The sequence below is a fragment of the Molothrus aeneus genome, chromosome 19, assembly GCF_037042795.1.
Source record: "Molothrus aeneus isolate 106 chromosome 19, BPBGC_Maene_1.0, whole genome shotgun sequence".
Taxonomy (NCBI): domain Eukaryota; kingdom Metazoa; phylum Chordata; class Aves; order Passeriformes; family Icteridae; genus Molothrus; species Molothrus aeneus.
The window spans coordinates 10,033,532-10,054,243 of record NC_089664.1 but is presented as its reverse complement, the minus strand read 5'-3'; the positions used below and the strand labels follow the sequence as shown (position 1 = coordinate 10,054,243).

Below are 20,712 nucleotides of genomic sequence, written 5' to 3'. Positions count from 1 at the left end.
GCTCCAAGTGCAATTCCAGGCTCAGGGCTGAAGGAGCAACTGCTTCAGCTCCAGTTAAATCTCTATGCCATGATTTAGACCCCTTACTAGTTTCAAAAACTTCCAAAATTTTCACAAACTAGCACACAATGCTCCTATTTAAACCCTCTATTTAGCCATAAATACCCTGAAAGCAACAATCTTTGCTTTGCAGCTTCCCCTTAAACCTGAAACTGCCATTTCTAGGGTTTTAGGCCCCAGCAGATTCTTCTCTTCTATTAAGTTCAATCAAATGCTATTTCAGTGATACACTGCATCATTTCAAAGACTTGGAAATGTTAGATAAGGTGAAGAGTCAGAGAAAGGCTACAGGGAGTTTACCTGAGAGGCTGTTCCAAAAATACCACACACACACACTTTGATATTAGTGACTAAAGCCCTTGAATTGTTCCCCAAAGCCCCCCTTTGCCATCACACCCACAGAGCACTCGAGACAATCAGCCAGGATGTGCAGGAGCTTATTATCCCACTTCTTTCCCAAGTGAGTCACTGCAGGCCTGTGCTCCCCACCATGGCTGCCTGTGTCTAACCAAAATTCCCATTGCAGGGCTCTGCCCAGCAACCCCCAGGTGTGTCTGCAAGGAGCCAGACAAGCCCCTCTGCTCCTCGCTTCAGACCGCAAGAAACGGTGGCGTGAAGGCAGCAGGGCTTAGACAACCTGTGCTCTTAAAATTTCAGATGAACTGAAGAGGATGTTTATCTTGAGAGCTTTGGACTGACTATGGATGAAATAGCTGGAAGCTGATCAAGATGCCACTTAAATGCTTTGCCTCAGGGCCCTCCAACAGAAGGAGGCAGCAGTAGCAGGGGGCTCTGCCCCATCCTCCCCTGAACAGGTACACTCACATCCAGGAGAGGAACTCAAGTGTACCAGCAGCGAGTGCTGACAAATACGTGCCATGCCAGGAATGCTTCATCCTGCTGCTCTCTCTCTCCTTCCCCATTTCCTCACAGACAGCCCCAGGAGACTGCACTGGAGCAAATGTGGATGGGCAGCAGGGCTGGGCTGTAGCAATTGTGGCATGTGATGGGGCAGAGACAAGCTGGTAACCTCCAGGGCAGGGCAGAGAGAGGAGAGGCCAGGGCTCACAGCACAGCAGAGAGGAGGGGGGAGTTCGCAGGAGGGACAGGGCAGAGTATTAAAAATACGATCTTGATCTAGAACAACACAGACTTGAAACGATTTAACAAAAACAAAGCCTTCCCTTTGGCCAAGAGAATTACCCCAATTCTAAAAATATCACATTATTTTCCCTATCTTTTTTTCATTCCCACTGTGACTAAGAGCACACCAGCTGTACCAGAGGAGCTCAGGGAATTCCCTACTCAGCAGCCCGAGGCAGTGACAGGAAGCACAAGGAGGGGCACAGAGGGCAGATGGTTGGGGGCACAGCTTCCTCTCAGAGCAGGAGAGACAGTGTCACAGGGTGACACTGCAATCCACCACTACAGCAATACTTGGTTCACTTTCATTTCCAAAATGGCATAGTAAAAAAGACCAGGATATTCTTTAGGAAAAATTCAACAATTTGAGGGCCATTAGACCTTAACAGCATGACAGTGCTCAAAACATTTAATCTAGGCTAGCTTGAACAAGCTGTGGTCAGTGAGATATGGTTGCTCAGATATTGCCTTTGTCTGACCAGTTAGATATGCTTTTGCCAGCAGGATTTAGCTCCTGCTATATTTGAACCATCTTTAATCCCATGAAGGCTAAAGAAAAATGTCTCTGATTTAGCTCTGTGCACTTATGAATAACTCAAATACTACAGTTAAATTTACAACATAGTTCCCTTAGCTGTTTAGAAGACAATTGTTTTCTTTCCTTTCCCCTTAAGTTCCAGTATGCAAAATATCAGAAGAATTTAGATTAAAAAAAAAAAAAAGGGGACATGTTATTTTTAAAGTTGTTCTTGAGAAAATTTCCACATACAAACCCGCGGCATTTCTCCACTGGTTTGAGAACAATTTTCACATGTTGGCATCATCCTTGAGTGGCTGCCACAACTCTGGTATCATAAAGCAACACGTATTTTCTCTTAGCTTATCAAAACACATTTTATTTAACGCTAAATTTGGTCTGATCCAAGTTTTTCTTCTTACTTCACAACAAACAGGAAAACGCAGATGCCGCACTCAGATCCAAACACGCATCCTACCAGGGAAACGGGGCACGGAAGCCAGATCAGCCCTAGGAGTGAGACTGCCCAGACCACATCGCTGCACTCACGGCTCATTAACAGAGCTCACACTGAAACGTTCACACTGTGCACTCCTGTTCTACAAGTCCTGTCTAGGTAGCACTGAAAAACAAATTGTTTGGCCCCTTCTGTTCTGACGCTGGAACATTGTGTCAATATACTTTGGCATATATTAAAAAAATCCCTGTAATATACCATAGACTGTGACATTTCCACTTCAGATCTATCATTTACATGTGAAGCACGAATCTCCAAAGAACCCAGTAAAGCTGTAAGAAAGACTACATTTTGCCGAAGCTCTCAGACACCCACTCCATTCAGTCACACCAGCTGGAGAGGTAAGTGTCAAGATACAGCTTTATTCTTTAAAATGAATGTGGAGGTGAAACTCCACAGCCTCCTCCACAGCAATCATTTTTTAAAGTGAAACCACAACGCTATGTGCTCCTGATCCTTCTATGTCAGCAGCATTTCTCAGAAACCTTTTTGCAAATCTGGGTATCTTAAAATCGTATCTAAGTTATTTTGCAATCAACGCAATTGTCCCTGCACTTCCCAGTCCAGCTGACGGGCGTCCTAGACATGACATCCATTGGAAGATCTTTTGCTCCTAGAGGTAGAGGAGTCCTTAGCTACCCTCTGTCTAGCACACGAGGCACAGATGGCCCCCGAGAGACGCTTCAGCCCCTTCTGAAAGACACTGTTGGAGAGACTGTAAATGACACAGTTGCAGAAACTGTTGCTAATGGCAAGCCAAGTGGTCAAGAAGGACGCGACGCGGTTACTGTAGACATTGGAGCTCTCCAGCAGGAAATAGATGATGTAGGGCAACCAGAGGATGTAGAAGACACTGGTGATGCGGAAGAGGACCATGGCATAGCGCTTGTCCGGGCAGGGCTGGGCCTCGCCAGCCTCCCCGTCCTGCGAGCTGAAGCGCACGCGCCGCTCGTTGATCTCCTTGGTGTGCTGCTGGCAGATGCGGAAGATGTTGAAGTAGGTGAAGCAGACGATGAAAGCGGCCGGGGCGTAGAGCATCACCACAATGAAGAGGGTGAAATAGGGATCGGTGTTCCAGGAGTTGGCGCACCACTGGAACACATCCCCGTGATATCCAGGCTTTCCCCAGTGAAAGGAGGGCAAGAAGACCAGGCAGGAGTAGAGCCAAATGGTCAAGATGCAGATCCGCAGCCTCCACGGGGTAACCAGCGTGTTGTAGGTCAGGGGCTTCGTGATGGCGATGTATCTGTCGATGCTGATGCAGGCCAGGGAGGCCATGGAGACGCTCTTCAGCACTGATACCACATAACCAAAGATTTGGCAAACCAAGGACTCACTTAAAACAATAGGATAGTGCAGCAGAGACAAAGAAGGCACCAGACAGCTCACGCCCACCAGGAGGTCAGCATACGCCATAGTCTGGATGAAGTAGCTGGTGGTGTGGTGGTTCAGCAGAGGTGCACAGTGAAAGACAAATATCACAATAATGTTGCCCGAAATAATCAGCACCATGAGGAACACAATAATAACCACTTCCAGGAGGCAAAAATTGATGGTCTCCAAATAGCTAATGGCCAGGAGACAGAAGGGCCGGCCACTCTGGTTGCCAACCAAAGAGGAGTTCATCTTGAGCACTGCAGTGATCTCTCTACTTCATGCTCCTGCCTGCTGCCTGCAGCCACTCCAGGCAGCTGCTGTCATTGCGGCTGGTGCTGTGTGTGCAGCAATGTCAAAACCGGAGCTCCAGTCCCCAGGGCTGCTCCAGATGCTGCTGCTGTGCATTGTCTGCAGCACAATTCCCCTTTAAATCCGGCTCCCCGCCGCTCCCGCTGCACCGGGACCCAGCGGCAGGCATGTCAGCAACTTCCCCGGCGCACCGGAGAGGGCTGATACCGATGCCCTCCTGGGTGGGCTGCCGCGCCGAGGAGGGATGAGGGGCTGGGGGAAGAGGGAGAGGAACCTCCACCGAGTCAGGACGAGAGTCCTCCCAAAGGCTGACAGAGAGAAGGGGAAAGTGTTTTACAGAACCGCCTCTCCCCCGCGCTGCCACCTCCGCCGCTCCCCTCCTTCCCCACGCCCTGCTCAGCGCTCCCCGTCGGCCCCGGCTCCAGCCCCGCTCCCTCCCCACGCCCCGCCGGCGGCAGCGGAGGCGATGCCGCCTCCCCGGAGCCCCGGCAGCCGGGCGGGGGGATGCGCGGCGGGGAGGGCGGGGGTCCAGCCCTTCTCCGCTGGCTCCATTTTGCACGGCGCTTTTGTTCGCCGCCTCTCCCGGCCCCGCCGCCGCCGCCCCGGCCCCGCCGCCGCCCCGCCGCCCCCCGCCCGGCCCGGGGCCAGCCCGGCCCCGCCGCCCCGGCCCTACCTGCGGCGGGGGAACAAAAGCGCGGAGCATCCTCGGGCGGGCGGCGTGCGCTCCGGCCGCGGCGATGCGGAGCCGGGGGCGGGGAGGCGGGAGGAAGGGGAGGGAGGCGGCGGGAGCGCGGGGGAGGGCGCGGCGCGGCGGGGACCCGGCGGGGAGCGGGGCCGCAGCCCCGGCCCCCATCCGCCCGCCCCAGCGCGCAGGGAGCCGGGCAGCGCCGGCCGCAGCCCCGGGAAGGCGGCTTGGCGCTCCGGGGGCGCTCGGCTCGGCGGATCCACGCGCGGCCGGTGGCGGAGGGAGCCTCACCCGGCGCGACCCCGCCGGGCCGGCAGCGCACGCGGGTCCCGGCCCTGCCGTCCCCGCGCCGCCGGTGCCGCAGGGACACACACCCAGCGCAGCCCGCTCCTCCTCCCGCACCCTGCACGCCGAGCGCCAGCCGTCCATCACCGCCCTGAATTCACGCGGTTCGTCGTCACTTAAAGGCTTTTCCATCCCAGCCCTTTTGGCCAAATACCTATTCTGGAATAAACGTGCCTTTCCTAGGTGCACTGTGTGCTGCTCACAGGAGACACCTGAAAGCAAGGGCAAAGCTGACAACGATGTCCCACCATTAATCCAGACGAGGCTCCAGGTAGGCAGGCACCTCCCTCCATACAGAGAGACACACACAGAACGCAAAGGCACCGCTGTCCCTGACATCGGACACCAAAGCAGAAAACCCAGCGACATTCCAGCCAGCAAACACGAGAGAGATTCACAGCACAGCATTTAAACTCGTATTCACACCCTAAGTTAATACCATCTCACTATTTAACCAGAAAAACCTCTTTGAAGGCAGAGAAGCATAATAAGGTACAGCTCTTGTTTATTCTTTATCAAGAGCTTCAACTGACAGGCTGGAAAACACGTTCCCAGGTATGTGGGAGCTCATTCTCTGACCATGACACCAGACTGCTCCAGTGCCACCACTTAGGGCAAGCCCTTGCTACAGGAATTTGTATTTGAATGGACCAAACCAGTAAAAAACTGGAGTGAAGTTCTTCGACAATCAAAATAATTTAGTCAGACATCAAAGCGTGCAATTGGCATCCTTACAAGCTTAAGTCCACACTCTGACAACCAACACCAACAAACCCAAGGGTTTGGTTAACCTAAGCTAAACGTTGGTCATTCTGCGGAATACCTAACGGGAAATTAATTGTGGCCAAAGGAATAGAGGTCAAAGCAATTGAGCCACAACTCTCAGGTTTTCAGCTGATCAGTAAGTACAAAAAGCATTTTATGATACACTTGTGTTGGCCAAAAATCTGTGCTGGGTAACAGCATGACTTGGCAGATTTTTAGTTAGTCTCATACAAATGCCTGAAAACAAAAACTTGGGGATTCTGCCCTATCTTTAACCCCAAAAAGATCTCTTTACTATTGTCCACCATTTTTTTTAAATTTATGGTGTTTCTACTCATGGCAACTGAAGTACTAGAACTGTAGCTAGGAAACATAAACTTTGAATTAAATTTAGGCCAGGGTATTGTGGATTTACAAAAAAAAACAAGCTATGATTGAATTACTGCTGGAGAAATGATCTCCTATCTTTCCAAAGCAGAGAATGATTTACATACCGATTGATTCAAATAGAACTTCTGAATCCTTGGGCACGAATAGACACATTCTAAACAGCCCCAAGAAAATGTACATTGATACACTGAACTTCCTATGTCAGATACATAAAAACAAGGTAGCAATGGAAATACTGAGCCCAACCAAAACCACATCTGGTTGATGAAATTTCTAAACAGAAAATGCACCATGAAATCAAAAACTCCCCAGTGTTCAGGTTTTTATGAAAAGCTCAATGCCCTTAGAGGTATTTCTGTAGAAGAGCCACGTCTGTTTTTTCCTTTAACTGACATTCTATTGTTTCTCCGAAGCTGAGAGCAATGACTCCACTCAGTGCTCTTGCCAGCTCACTCCTGCTTGCTTAAAACACCCAAACCAGCAACAGCCCCAGCTCCTCCTGCCCCTGCACCTGCAGCCAGCCCGGCAGGTGAAGCAAACTGCAGCTGGAAGGTAACTGGGTTACAGGGCCTGCTCCCCAGCTCTCTGGTTGGGTGCACCACCAGCCCAGCACCAGAACCTCTCCTAAAGACACCCAAAGGTGTGGCTGAGGTGGCTGAGCTCCGTGAGACTGAAAATACTGTTGTGGTGTACAGACTTCTCCCACTCTACACCATACAGCACCACCTCGTCTAAGGCAATGAAAAGTACTCCAGAAATTATTCAAAGTTACAATGACAGCTCCTGGGAAAACTGCTGCTTGTAAAAGATAATTAAACTTTTATCACCATGTGATCAAAACTAATCAAACGAGGAATCTCAAGGTTCAGACACACTGACAAGGCTACGTCATTGTACAGTGTGATGCACAGATGCATGGTAGGTTCCATTTCAGTTGATTGTACCCAGTCATGGCCCTCTGTCCTCCTGAATTTTCAACGCATTCTTTTTAATTTATAGGAACATATGGAAATATGATTGTGATATAAGTAGAAAATAAGCGTTAGCCACCCACAGCTAAGGTTCTGTCACATTGTATGCCGCCGATGACAACACATTCAGTCAAACAACGGTAGTGACATTTTCATCTATTTCTTCATTAAAAACCAGCATCATTTGCAGCAAGACAGACAAGTATATTTGGTAGAACGTCTGTGTTCTATAATCCTCGTCTCATGGATACAAAAAGGTGGGAAGATGAGAAAGTGGGTAGCAGTTCTGCTATAAGAAAAAGACTGGAACAAATTAATCTACCAGGCCTGGGATTTCTCCCAGAAATGGTGACCCCGGAGTAACATTCCAGGATACTCCTCCTGACACTGGACTATTACTTTTTATTTTATTTGTGCCACAAGATGTCCCTCTCACGTTGTAATTTTCTTAATATAGTGTATTTATGTGGTACAACAGTTCATGGCTTTTTCTTTTCAACATTACTTCCTCCCACACAGACCTATATCCAAAAGCTTTTTATTTCTCCTCCATATTGTAAATGTCAAGTTTTTAATGTTGATATTATGAAGAACTTCTCCACTGACAGATTCAGTAATTGTATTAATCCTTTCTAAAATGTGTTTATTGTGGCTGTTGTCTCCTTCACTTTGTATCATGTTTATTTCTCTTTTTTAGCCTGTCTGGCTCGCTTTACGTGGTTTCTACTCAACTCCACCTATGCCTGTCCAGAACATGCAGTCTTGTTCCTGCAGGTGTCTGTTAACACCTGGAGTGACACCACGTGTCTTCTCCTACCTTTCAGTGGCTGGAAGCCTGAAGATTAACAGCCCTAACTGTGATTGCCAAAGTGCTACCAGGACCAGATGCCTCTTCCAGGGATTGTCTAGATCGTTTCACCTAGAGCTTGCTTTCTGTCCCCAGTAGGGACATGACCTTAATTCACTGGGCTGGCTTTCATCCACACTCCCCACCACCAGCATGGCAATCTGGAGCTGCTAAAAGCTTTATTATTGCACACAGATGGTGTGCAAATTCTCAAAAGTAATTTGTGGAAGCACCATGATGGTGAAACTTCAACCTTCCCGCAGTAACAAAAGCACAGAGAACAAACCCCAGCCAGTGTGTGGCAAAGAAAACCAGAGCAAATAATTAATATATGCTGTCATGATGATTGGAACACAAAGAGCACACCTTGAAACACAATTTCAATGCTATTTTTAAGTCATATTCAAGAAGAGAGATAGACACAGCTCTCCTGAATGGCAGAACACAACAGGAGACATTTCCTTTTCAATCCTTCAGTAGCCACTACTCAACAGTGAACAAAAAACTGTTCTTTCAGCAATTAATTTGCAAAGGCAAGAAAAAAATCAGAGATTACCTGAGCCTGCCCAGAAAAGCAACCACCAGAAGAAATACTGGGGTGCTGCATCCAACATTCTGTGCACAAGGGGAAAAAAATCCCTGAAACAGGCCAGAAGGTTATGAAGCAGCTGTCAACACAGATCCTTATTAATTTGGGACTGTGCTGCTGCATGGGGTCAGGAAAAGCCTGGCAGAAATCAAATGCAGCTACAGGAATAGAGGGCAACATGAAGAGAGAAGGGGCACTGCATTATGAGCACAGGTTTCCTGCATCTCCTGCTCACATTCCAGGGCATAGGTTTTACATGGCTCCTTGTGCTCCTGCACTACACCACAGCAGTTATTCTCACATAAACCCCCTTCAAGGCATGGTAATGCAAATAACTGCAGGCTTGCCAGAGAAGAATTGGCATTAGTGACATGCAAAACATGGCAAAGCATTACAAAGATGGGAAAGCAATGTAATATAATGGACCCTTGTCTTCATATAATTAGCAATTTTTTTCCCAGGAACATTTACTCCTATACATTGCTGCATACTGACTGTAACTGAGCTGCTATTTTAAGAGCAGTAAGAATTAGTCACATTGGAACTCCAAAATTATCACATTTCATGCCTAAGAAAAGCATGAAAAAAAAAATTAAGGCCAAAGTGCAACCCAGCTTTATTATACTCTTGGTACAGACTACGTCCAAAGGGTCTGCAAACGTTGTATTGCTGGGCCTTGAATTCATGTTCTCCTCAGCCTCCCAAACAATCCTTGCATTTTTTGCCTGCTCTCCTCTCCAGTACCTCCACACAGGCACTGAAAGATAACCCTGTTTAAAACCTTGCGCTTCTTCCACTGCCTGCAGACTGAAGAAATCCCAATTCCCCCGTGAACCAAGCACACATTTCTGTGCTCAAACACCAACCTCTGTCCCTTCCACAGGAACAGTCCCAGCCTGTTTCCATATTTCAGTCACAACAAAACAAACAGCACTGGATGGCACTGGGCTAATATGGCACCTCCAGATTAGGGAGGTCAACATAATTTTCATTTGCTGGAGCTGGTGTGCTGCTGATATATCACAGACCTCATGAGACTACAGCAGGGCCTGAAAATGGTCACCCAGGACCCATTCTCTCCAATTCCTTAATTAGTTTCTGTGCTGAACGAGCACTGCAGGCATAGCCAGTGCTTTTCAGCAGAACACAGGGCAGGGCCAGCCCACTCTCCCTTACACTTGCACTCCAGAGATGCTTCCAACAAGAGATGCAGGTTACTTTCTTTGTCTCAGCCAAATGACAAGGAGTGGAAAGGTTTCACAGGTTTAAAAATGAAATGTTACACTATCCCCTTCCAGCTGACAAAGATAGTAGCAGAACGTGTCACCAACTGTGCCACAAAGACATCATCTTTTGCATTCTGATACCAAAACACTGAAACAGAGAAACAAGTGAGGCTGACAGCTACTCACTAGGCAATTAAAATAACACAACAGGATAGCTGTGATCACTCCTTGCCAGAGCACTCAACCTCCACATTACTTATATGATTTATTCACCATAAAATCCATGTTACAGCTCTACAATGCATAAACCAGCATTAAGGAATTTGGATCAAGTTTTTTCTATATTCATCGATTATATGAAAATACTTATTTTCAAATACAGAACACTTTTAGCTGATTTAACATGATTCATTCACATTATGTAGGATCTCTCCTGCATGACTCCAGCAGAAACTGAGTTTTAATTTCAGAAGCCCTCCTGCCCTCGGACTAAGGTCTTTAATTGCTCCTTGTGAATCCGTGCCATCAAAATATAGAGATACAAAGGCTGATTCACTTGTTTTGCTTTTTAACTGGTGAATAATTAACTTCTGTAATATTTGTACTTAAGCTGTATCATTAATAATTTCTAATACAGTCCTTCTAGACTTGCATATTTGATGAAAGCAATAAAATCCAATGTAGCTATACAGATAATGGTCAAATCCAAATTAACACATCAGTTTTCTGGATAAGAAGGTGACATTTCATTTTGCGACCCATTCGTTGCTTGAACTTTGAGAACCACTGAGTGATGTCTTTACAAACAATTCTTATATCCTTTTCCTACCTTACTGGGGTCAGCATTCAAGATGAGAAGTCACAAAACTGCTGTCCAATGCAAAAACATCCACGTTGTTCTGTTTTCTTTCTACCAAAAAAGGCTGCAATTTCTACTAGTGTTGGATTTTTAGCACAAACACTGAGACAACACAACAAAATTCAGCTTCCATTCAGAAAAGCCAAACAAGCAAAGAAAATTAATCTGTCCATTATGAAAGCAATTAATAGGATATTTATTTTTTACAAACTCAGAACTCAGCTGGGTGAAACAGGACTGTAAAAGGAAAGCAGTGTAATGCCACCAGCAGCTCTGTAGGGTTTTTGCTGGAGGACTGAATCACAGTCACTTGTTGACAGATCCAGGTACACTAAGGGACCCTCAGGCAAGAGTACGCCTGAAGCCGCCGTACTCCCACTCTTTCAGAAATGGGGGCAAAGAGCTGAAAAAAGCCACGGTACCTTTGTGATGAGGATCCTGTACTTCTCCACCAGGTGGTCGTTGTTGTGACACCCTGCGAGCAGCTGCCACACCTCGCCCCGCAGCGCCTCGGGGACGCCGCTCCGCACCAGCGCCGACAGCGTCTTGGGCCGCACGCTCAGGTTCAGGTGCCTGCAGGGAGGGCTCGGTTACTGCCCCAACAACCACAGAAACCCAGCTGGAACAGCACACACAGCACCCCTGCCAGGCACTCCACACCTCCACGTGAAATTCAGGTCGTGTAAAATAAATACAGTTTGGAGAACTACTTCCCAAACTATTTTCTTGACTTCCATTAAATTTATATATATATATATATATATATATATAACATTCAACAAACCAAAACACTACATTAAATGCTAGAGGACAGAGGTCACAGCCTGTAAATTCCAAGTTCAAACTACCCCAAAATGAGCAGTCTGCAGAAGTCTCCTAGCAGGAGGTGACCTTCTCAGGGAGGGAGGGAGGGACAGAGGAGTCAGAGCTCTGAGAGTCACCTCTCCTGCTTCTCCAACTGCACCCCTGCACTAGGGCAGCCCCACTGCACCAGCCAGCCCCAGCTGAACAGCTCCTTCCAGCGAGACCACTGACAGCTCATAAATTACAGCACTGCAAGCTGTAAAAACTAAACCTACATGTAATTTATGCACTTACAGCACGTTAAGCTGAACAGCTCATTTGTGGCTTATATATAAAAATCCCCAAAAGACACACGTCTTAAATCATAGAAATTACTATTTTTCAGCAGTACTAAAAAACAAACTTCTGGATAAAATGAGCAAGGGAACTGACAGACAAAGCCAGGCAGAAAGATGAACTTGTGTCACATCAACTGCATTATGTTCTTAATAAGCTGGCATTTATTAATGTTTGTAACAGTCTAACAGATATGTGGATAATAATTTCACACAGACTGGGATTCCCTATGGCCTTTCTCCAGTCTACAGTGTTCTGACACAATAATCTAGAGACTAACAAGGCAGACATTTAAATCAGTATTTATTGCACAGAACCCAGGACCATCATGTCCTCCTTCACTGTGCTTTCTCTAAAAGAAACCAACTAAAATATAAATAATATTTATAAGGTAGTTACATTTATATCAATGTCATTATAGACATATCTTTACAGAGCATTTATTATGCTTTTATAATATGTAAGTATATTTATATAAAATACTTCCTATATACAAAATACTCAGTATTTCTGTAAAGGCCTATGAAACTGCTTTGCCTCAATCTCAGATCAGAGGAAGTACAACAGTAGTTCCAATGAATACAGTCATGAAGGCTGTAGACTAAAGGCTACACACTACTGGATTCTTCCCAACTATGTTTGAAATGAGAAAATTGTGTGACTCAGCAGTTATGAAACATCAGCCAAATATTCTTTGGTATCACAAAATACCAAATATTAAATTAATATACACATCTAATTACACAATTCTAAAAACTAGCATGAAACTACCTAAAATCTGATTTTTATGGTTTTCAATCCTCTTATGTTAAAAGCTGGGGGATCATTGCTTCCAAATACACGTTTTTAGTTAAGAAGGAAAGCCCTTTAACACATATTAAAGCTGTTGCCAGCATTAGCACAGAAGCATTTCATATCCTCTTAGAGCTGCCAAAACATTTCCAATGGGAGTCAGGTGGCTTAATTATCTCCGAGCCCTTGGAAGAATTACAAAAAAAATGCAAGTTGAAAGAAACTTTCTCACAGATGCAGCAGATGCAGAGAGCTCATCTGGCAAAGATGTTTCTCCAAATCTAGGAGAGGGAAAAGGGATCATATATCATTTTACCACAGCCTTCCCCTCCTACAAATGTGTCCACTTAGTGCAAAACCAAAGTGGAAGGAAAACGACTCATTCAAATAAGCAATAACTGCAGAAAGTACTAAACAGTTATTATCTTAATTTAAAGAGATTCCTGTCTAAGTGGTCACATCAATCCTTTTTCTCATCTAAGCTGCGTGAGTGACTCCAATCTCTGCTGTCCTACTCCTTGATCCAATACCCCACTCAACCTTGGACTTGCTGTCCAGCCCTTGCCCTGCTCTCATTGACTTCAGGAAGCAAAAGGCCACAATTAAAGCCAGAGTCAAAATGAAGCCTGTTTGAGCTCAGTCTCATGCTGCCCATCACCCCCTTTGTGGGGAAAAATTAAAACCTACAAAACCCCTGAATTTCACAACAATCAGCATCACTTTGGAACTGCTCAGACTACTTCAAGATGAATAAAACAATCCCTCACCAAAGGAGGATTGTGTTGCATTTGCAATTGGACTGTCAAGAAACACTCTTCTTGCACACTGACATTTTCCAGGGAAAAACAGCAGAGCTCATGTACTTCCTTCTTGGCAGGCTCTGGAGTCTTCCTTTAGATAAGGGAGGAAAAACATCTTCTCTGTCCAAGTCCAAATCTCCCATTTCTTAAGCTACAGTCACTAAGATATGACAGCTGCAGGAAAAATTGGCTGTGAACCCAGTCAGAATTACAAAGAGGAATGGAAGTGATCTGTGCAGAATAGACAAAGCAAGAGCTGCATTTTCTCTACACTACTTAGTTTAGTTTTTCCTTTAATAAAATCCCAAGGAACCTGAAGATAAGTAGAATTTTAAGGCAAAACCAACTAAAGACACAGCATAAGTGAATTTCTACACATTAAACATGCACTCAAAACCTAAAATATTTATAACACCCTCTAAAGAAATCAGAAAACAAGCCAGAGAATAAGGGGTGGGGATGGACAGAGAACTAAATCCAAACTAATCTTATATCACAGCCTCTGGAAATAAAAACTCCAAGCAGAAGGAGCAGACAGAATGAGAATATTCAGAACTGTAATTTTCAGAATGTGATTTTACCACTTACCACTTGGACAGCAGCTCTCCCCACGTTTCAAGAATTTTTTCTGCACACTCTTTGGAAACATCTCCAGAACCACTTAAGAGTGGTTCATCATTGTCTGCCAAGAGAACAGAAGGGACACTTCAGCCAAGGCCACATGGAAGGCCAGCAGGAAAAGTGAAAAAGCAGAAACCCAAGTTATCTCCATTTCATCTTTGTAATGCCAAATGTTTCTATACTCAGAAGTGGTTGTGGTTTGCTTTAAAAAATTTTTTTAAAAGCAGAAGTTCTTGAAAATGCATTAAATTCCAAGCTGGGCAGGTCCTGGTACAGTTTCATCTCTCCCAGATGTCTGACTCTGCACTAACCACTGCCTGCTGACATTTCCAAATAACACCAGCTTCTCCTTCTGCTCTCAAACCTGTCCATAGCTGCTCAGGGAGGGGCAGAAGCCACATGATAATCCCCAGTTTTGAGGAGCCCTTTTCCATGTTGTCCCAAATACAGCACAGGAGGCCTGGGCTGAGAAAAGCAGGGACACTGAAGAGCCAGATGAGGGAGAGGCTGACCAGGAATGCCAGGACACTGGCTGTGGGATCTTGCAATATTCCAGCAGGAAAGAACCCCTCAATCAGGCAGATTCTGACTGGAAAGGATCCTACATCTTTTATAGCCACATTATTCACCAACTGCCCTTTCTCAAAGTCCACAAAGCACAGGAGCTTCTCACCCTCCTCTTCATCATCCTCTGGAGGCGATGGGATCATGGAGCCCTGCGAGCCCGACTGGGGCAGGCGCAGGGAGGGGCTGGCTGTGGTTTTCCTTCTCTCCCTCTCAGATTCACTTTCCAGGCACACAACCTCATACAGAGTGTCCGAGTTGTTCTTCCTGTCCTTCTGCTTTATCTAGGAAAACAAGGTTCATTTCACTCAGGAAGACACACAAATGCCACATCACTTCCTAAGGCTCTGCCTTCTCTTTCCAGAGCAGGAGAGCTGAGGAACAACTTCCATCCCGTTCTACAGTGAGGAATGTTCACACCTGGGACACATTTAATGCAAGGGGCAGGCTGTCAGTGCTCCCTGAAACCTGCTGGGAGCGTGCTGCACCCACAGGCACGAGGGGCACTTGGATCTGCTGTCCACAGGGAGCTCATCTTTCCAGCCCTCAATGAACTGGACACAAATGCACTGATTTTTAAAGCTATAAATGCATCTGTGGTCTAAGACAAGAAGGTTCCTCAATATGCAGCAACTTTGCCTTTATTCAAACAGTAGTGGAAAATGGAAAGCAAAAGCTTAAAAATTATGTCAAATTCTTCTTCAAAGAGAATTTATAAAATGAGCTAAAATAGAAAAGGTTTCTGGGGATACTAATGGTGGCAAAAGTACTCCTAAAAATTTGTTCATATTTATTTGAACAAGATGAGATGAGCTTTAAGATCCCTTCCAAACCAAACCAGTCTGGGATTCCATGATTTTCCCACGGCAATGGTCTTTGGCAAAGCTTCCAATTCTGTGTATACACTGCTGCTGTGTACAAATTGCTGAGTTCCAAAGCCTACTCTGTGACCCTGTTTTTCCATAATTTTCAATGCTTTGGTGCCTTCCTTTCCCTTAAAAAGGGATTTTTCTTTGTGAAGCAGTTCTAAAATATTAATATATTTTAAGGACTTAGAATTTTTTTCGTAAATGAATAAAAATAGAGAGCAGAAAAGAGAAGGTGAAGAAAAGAGGGAAATAAGATTCAAAATTATGCTCCACACTAAGCTCCCAGTGCTCAATTTTATTCTTTGGAGCATTAAAAATGAAGAGAAATACATCAAAACTAAAAATGACTAAATCACGAAATGCAATCGGAGCAAATAAAATCTCTCTGCTTTCACCATTTCCGAATAAAGAAACACTGCCAAAGTAAGATAAGCCAATTCTACACAGCTGTACTTTTAATAGGCTAATCATGACTCCACAGAAACAGGTTTCCCTTCCAGGCTTATCAGGCAGTACATTCTATATTTGTTGCTTCCACTACGAGTTTTGATAATCTTCCATTAGTAAACACTGCAAGTTGGATAACCTGACAGTGTCTGTGGAAAAAGAGAATTGGCCAAGATAAGTCACAATGTCTGTGAATTTGGTAAGACAAAAGATCCAGAATTAGCTCAGTAAGATAAGCTTCCTTTAAACTGCCAAACAGAAAAGGCACCTTTTGGAGGCTGTAGAATATTTATAGCCCAAGAGCCTCTACATGCTCCACCTCAAAAATATTCTAAATAAAAAGGCTGAGCTCATCCATGAAGAATTTTTCCACCTTAAACTTTGAAGGAAAAGGTTTTTTCTTTACATAGAAAAAGAATCCTTGGTGAACTTCATCTTTGTTACTACCCAGATGCCATTCTTTGTTAGCACTTAAAGGCAAGTGTAAAAAGAATGAAGAAAAGCCTCTTGCTTAACTCAAAACCTCTTTAAATAAGAACACTTATCAAGAAATTAGGACTCCAGCACTGCTTTCTTTTTGGGCTGCACCCAGAATTCTAAGCCTCGAGAGGGCACGTACATCCACATTGTTATTTGCTTTTATACATTTCCAGCTCTTTAAACAGGACTTTCATTTCAGAACAATAGTTTCTAGAGCAGAAGAATAGCAGCTATTTCAAGTACATGATCTCTTCAGTGACTTGGACCTTCAACTTACCAGCCTTATTTTGAGACTAAGTTATTGCCTTGTACTGTTATTAGGAATATCCTGGACAGAAATAATGCTTCCATTTTTAGGAGATGGGTAAAAAAGTAAGTTGGAAAAAACAGTAAAATTTTTTAACAAGTTCTAGGGATTTTTTGTGGTTGCTTGGATTTTTTTTCCCCAGGGCAAACTTGGGGTATGTGTGAAATCTCTGTTTCCAACCATGCAGAAGGGGAAAATAGACTTTGACAAAAAATAATTTCCTTTGGAATTCCATGTGGATGTTTGCTCATCTAAAAACACTTCAAAAGAATTGTTCAATCTGCATGATAAAATAAGTTTAGTGATCTATCAGATACCATGTCACCAGGATTATAGTAAGGACTTTTTTTTCTCTTAACCCTTAATTTTACACAATTATTCCTCTACACCCTTATGGCAGCAAGTCTCAGCACAGCCCCAGTTTGCAGATAAATCCTCCCTTCCTTTTCTGGCTGTGGTTTGGCTGGAAAATCCATAAGCCTCTCTGTAACCTCACAGACTCATCAAAGCTATCAAAAAGGCTATTTCAGGCTCTTTATGGGAACTGCAGATAGCCAGCAACAATCAGCACAATGAAGGGTAGCTTTTCTCAAAGTGAAGTGCATTTATTTTACCTCTTTGAATCAGGAGGAAAATGCTGCATTATGAACATTATATCAGTAAAGGTTTTAGCAATCATAGGGAGAAATAGCCTATTAATTGTCAATTTTATTTCTTTATTTTTTAACACATTACCTGTTTCAATTTTAAGAAGAAATTTTCAGTTGAGCTCCGTTTGCTGAAGGGCCAGAACAGCCTCTCATTAGGTGAGCAAACTCTGACTTTTGTCTCCAGAATGAATCGAACGGGCTCCTGCACCTCAGTTATGACCAAATCCACAGCAGTGGTCATGAACAACACTTTATCTAGAGAGAGAAAATGAAGCCACAGTGTGAAAAGAAACATTTCAAATAAAATATTCCATAACCCCTTTCCCAGTAACATGGAAGAACAAAGGAAACTTTCCTTTTCAGAATCGATCTTCCCCCTAATTTAACATCTCAAAACCCTACAAGCTTCAAAATAGCAAAATTGGATCACTATGCACTATTCACCAGAGTAAGGAAATTCCAGCCTTCAAGCCAAAAAAATGATCTCGTTAAAAAGAATAAAAATTCTGCTTTTTCAAATCCCACTGAAATTGTATCCAAAACCTTCATTAAACATTATAGAGGATCCGTGCTCTTAACTGCACAGTGCAGACCTCTGGCCATCCAGTCTAATTACACTTCAATTCTTTTTTGTTTTAGAAGTTACTTAACTGTTTAATACCATGACATTAAAGGCATTTAAGACCATCTCAGCTGTGAAGTTCCAAAAATTGACTACACACTCTGATGCTCCAACAGGAGGCAACAGGGCTCAGTGACCTATGAGATGTCTCTGGCAGGGGATGATAAATTGTGTCCTTCAGGCAGGATGGCATCCACTCCAGCACCAGACTGTGCCCAGCAGCTGACTTCATGACTTTGCCCAGTCAACTCCCATTAACTTCCCAACCTCTGGCACACAACAGTGACAAGAGATTGAAAAGATGATAATTCAGCTGACATCTTCAAAGAAGTAATGACATTCTCTTTCAGGACTCGTGAGAGCAATGCAACATCAGCTATTTTGGGACGACACTTGGAGTGGTTTGCTTTCATTTTCTCAGGTATGGGAATCCTTCTGTTTAATTAAAAACTTGGGTTTGGAAAAAATTGAAGTGACCACAAGACACTGAGCAAAGCAAGTGCCTGCAAAAGTCATTTCATGCAATTCTCAATGGGATTCCTGAAAAGGTCCAGAGGTGCACAGAGCACCTGCATCCTGCCCCACACCTGCAGAGCCTCCTACGAGGACACAGCTCCTACAACATATTACTGAACATTGCTTGCTTTTATTTATTTTTTTTTTCTTTAATTTCATACGGCATTTAGCACCCTACACTCTGAGAATATATTCCATCCTGTGAAAGTCTTTTGTGGGATTCTTCTGGAAAGATAACTGATCCAATGCCCACTATGGAAGTAATTTCCCTGCCTCGGGATAACACCTGGCAACATTCATACCTTTTGGTGTTTCTTCATTTACAAACTGGAAGTGTGGAGACTTTTGATTCCAGCTCCCAGTGATCACGTATGATTTCCCATCAGAACTTTTACCCATGGACTCCTAAAAACAAGGTAAGTTTATGTTTGTTTTTTTTAAATTGAAGAAGTTTCTACATTATGTAGTGCCAGTCCTGTGAAAGAGCTACTGCACAGTAAGGAAAGGGCATGTGACAGAGTCTGCAGCAGAGATCATCTCTGAAGGAAATAACAGAGTTCCCCTGCAATCCTTGGTGTCCATGCTGATAACACAGAAAGGCCAATTAATACTAATTATTCTACTGGTACATGGTATGACCAGTCTTTTTGGAGGTGGGCATTTAACAGCAACTCTCAGTTTAAAGAGGTGTGGATGAGAACACAACATATGTTATTCAGTCACTAAGAACCAAACCAATATTTTATCTAATGTTCAGCTTGTCTGTCTTCCCAACAACCTTATTTTCTGGGCAATCCAAAGCCTGGTAGAAAACAAAATTATTCACGTAGTATTAAACCCTTTTGAGTAGTCACTATGCACTGCATAAATACTAGCAAATTTGTTGTCACTTCACCCTTGTGAAGTCAAATGATCCCTATCATTACTTTATAGAGAAAAGTGAGTCATAAGAACAAAGCACCCACTAGTTCTGTGTTACAATGGAAGCCTCTCAGGCCTCGATTCTCACACTGATAACTATGCTGTAAAACTTTCCATGTTTAAAGCACAGCACTTTAATATTCAGCATGTCTAAAAATAAGGTTCTATGTTTCTTATTTCTGGCCCCTGAAAGAGAACAGTCATGACTGACTGTAAAACTGGGCAAGTTCCCTGACCAAGCACCAGGTCACATTCTAACTGAGCAGCAGAGGCAGGGATTGAACTCAATTCCCATCAACAACTGCAGGAGTGTTCTCTGTCCATCCTGACATCATGCACAATCATAGCCCAAGTTCTCACTGAGTTTTGTTCAGAAAGATCCTTACCAAATCCAAAAGGTGCATGTCGCCACTCCGAACGTCTTTCCCACGGCTAAGGAGAAGGCCAAAACATCTGCAAAGACAGGCAAAAAATGTAACTGCAAAACTTGGACATGCTCATAAACAAACCATTAACATTTCTTATCTAAGTATTTGCTGTCGTACATCACAAACAGCCCATGAATCCACTGACAAACATCAACAAACCTTGACATTTGAAAGCAGCATCAAGCACATCCAGCAAAACAATCAAGCCAACATCAAAAATATTGAGCAGGATTTCAGAATCATATTTACAAGATGGTTTTACCCTGTTTACAGCAGCCTGGAAATTGTTCCATTACCTTTGTTTTAAAGAACAGTCTAATAAAGTCACTGCTAACAAGGGTTCATTATACCACAACAACACTTGGCCTGCAGTCTTCTGCCCTTCCTTTGGTGGCTTTTTTTTTGGTTTTTTAGACATATTTGCATAAAATTTACCCTTCAGTAGGGACAAGGATCAGATGAAACACAAGGACCTCTTTTATGATTTCATTTTGGCCTTTTCACAGGACTTTTGGCCCACACAGGTATGTCCCACTTCATCCTCAAGAGAAGAGTGGCACTAAATCACACAAATGGAGCGTCCACAGAATAATTACTAACCTGCTCCCTCAGAGGCAAAATACAGATAAAGAGTCTTTTAAAAGTTGATGACATTACCTTTCAATAGCTAGTTCTTTATTCGTTGTCTGCTGCACATAAATCACAATCTTCTTATCAATCCCTTGGCGGAGTTTGAAGCATTGCCTGTCCTTGTCTTTGGGAACTGCACTGTTATTCATCAGAAAAGAAAAAAAGAATTCTCAGTTTAGCTGCATTCTTTGCATATACCAAACCCAGCAACAGACACTGGTGCAGCTCCTTACACCTGGGATTCATTTAAACTAGAATAGGAAACTCTCAAAAAGGGAATTTAGGGACCACCTCAGCTTCACACTCTCTATTCACTCACCTTCCA

At 44.1% G+C, this 20,712-nt stretch overlaps 2 protein-coding genes across 3 annotated transcripts in view; both read right to left on the bottom strand.

Moving 5' to 3' along the window:
• Positions 1 to 20,712, bottom strand: part of RABGAP1 (RAB GTPase activating protein 1) — a 60,848-nt gene that overhangs the window by 27,402 nt on the left and 12,734 nt on the right. For both annotated transcript variants that reach the window (XM_066563207.1, XM_066563208.1), the window contains 7 exons: positions 20,415 to 20,525; positions 19,716 to 19,782; positions 18,711 to 18,813; positions 17,356 to 17,525; positions 14,627 to 14,801; positions 13,921 to 14,014; positions 11,023 to 11,173 (listed from right to left, as the gene is read on the bottom strand). In XM_066563207.1, the coding sequence (XP_066419304.1) occupies positions 11,023 to 11,173; positions 13,921 to 14,014; positions 14,627 to 14,801; positions 17,356 to 17,525; positions 18,711 to 18,813; positions 19,716 to 19,782; positions 20,415 to 20,525 (871 nt within the window). The remainder of the gene's footprint in view (positions 1 to 11,022; positions 11,174 to 13,920; positions 14,015 to 14,626; positions 14,802 to 17,355; positions 17,526 to 18,710; positions 18,814 to 19,715; positions 19,783 to 20,414; positions 20,526 to 20,712) is intronic.
• Positions 2,580 to 4,671, bottom strand: GPR21 (G protein-coupled receptor 21). The gene is made up of 2 exons (XM_066562995.1): positions 4,597 to 4,671; positions 2,580 to 4,231 (listed from the first exon to the last, which is right to left on the bottom strand). The coding sequence occupies exon 2, from the start codon at positions 3,861 to 3,863 to the stop codon at positions 2,817 to 2,819; it is 1,047 nt and encodes a 348-aa protein (XP_066419092.1). The 5' UTR covers positions 3,864 to 4,231; positions 4,597 to 4,671; the 3' UTR covers positions 2,580 to 2,816.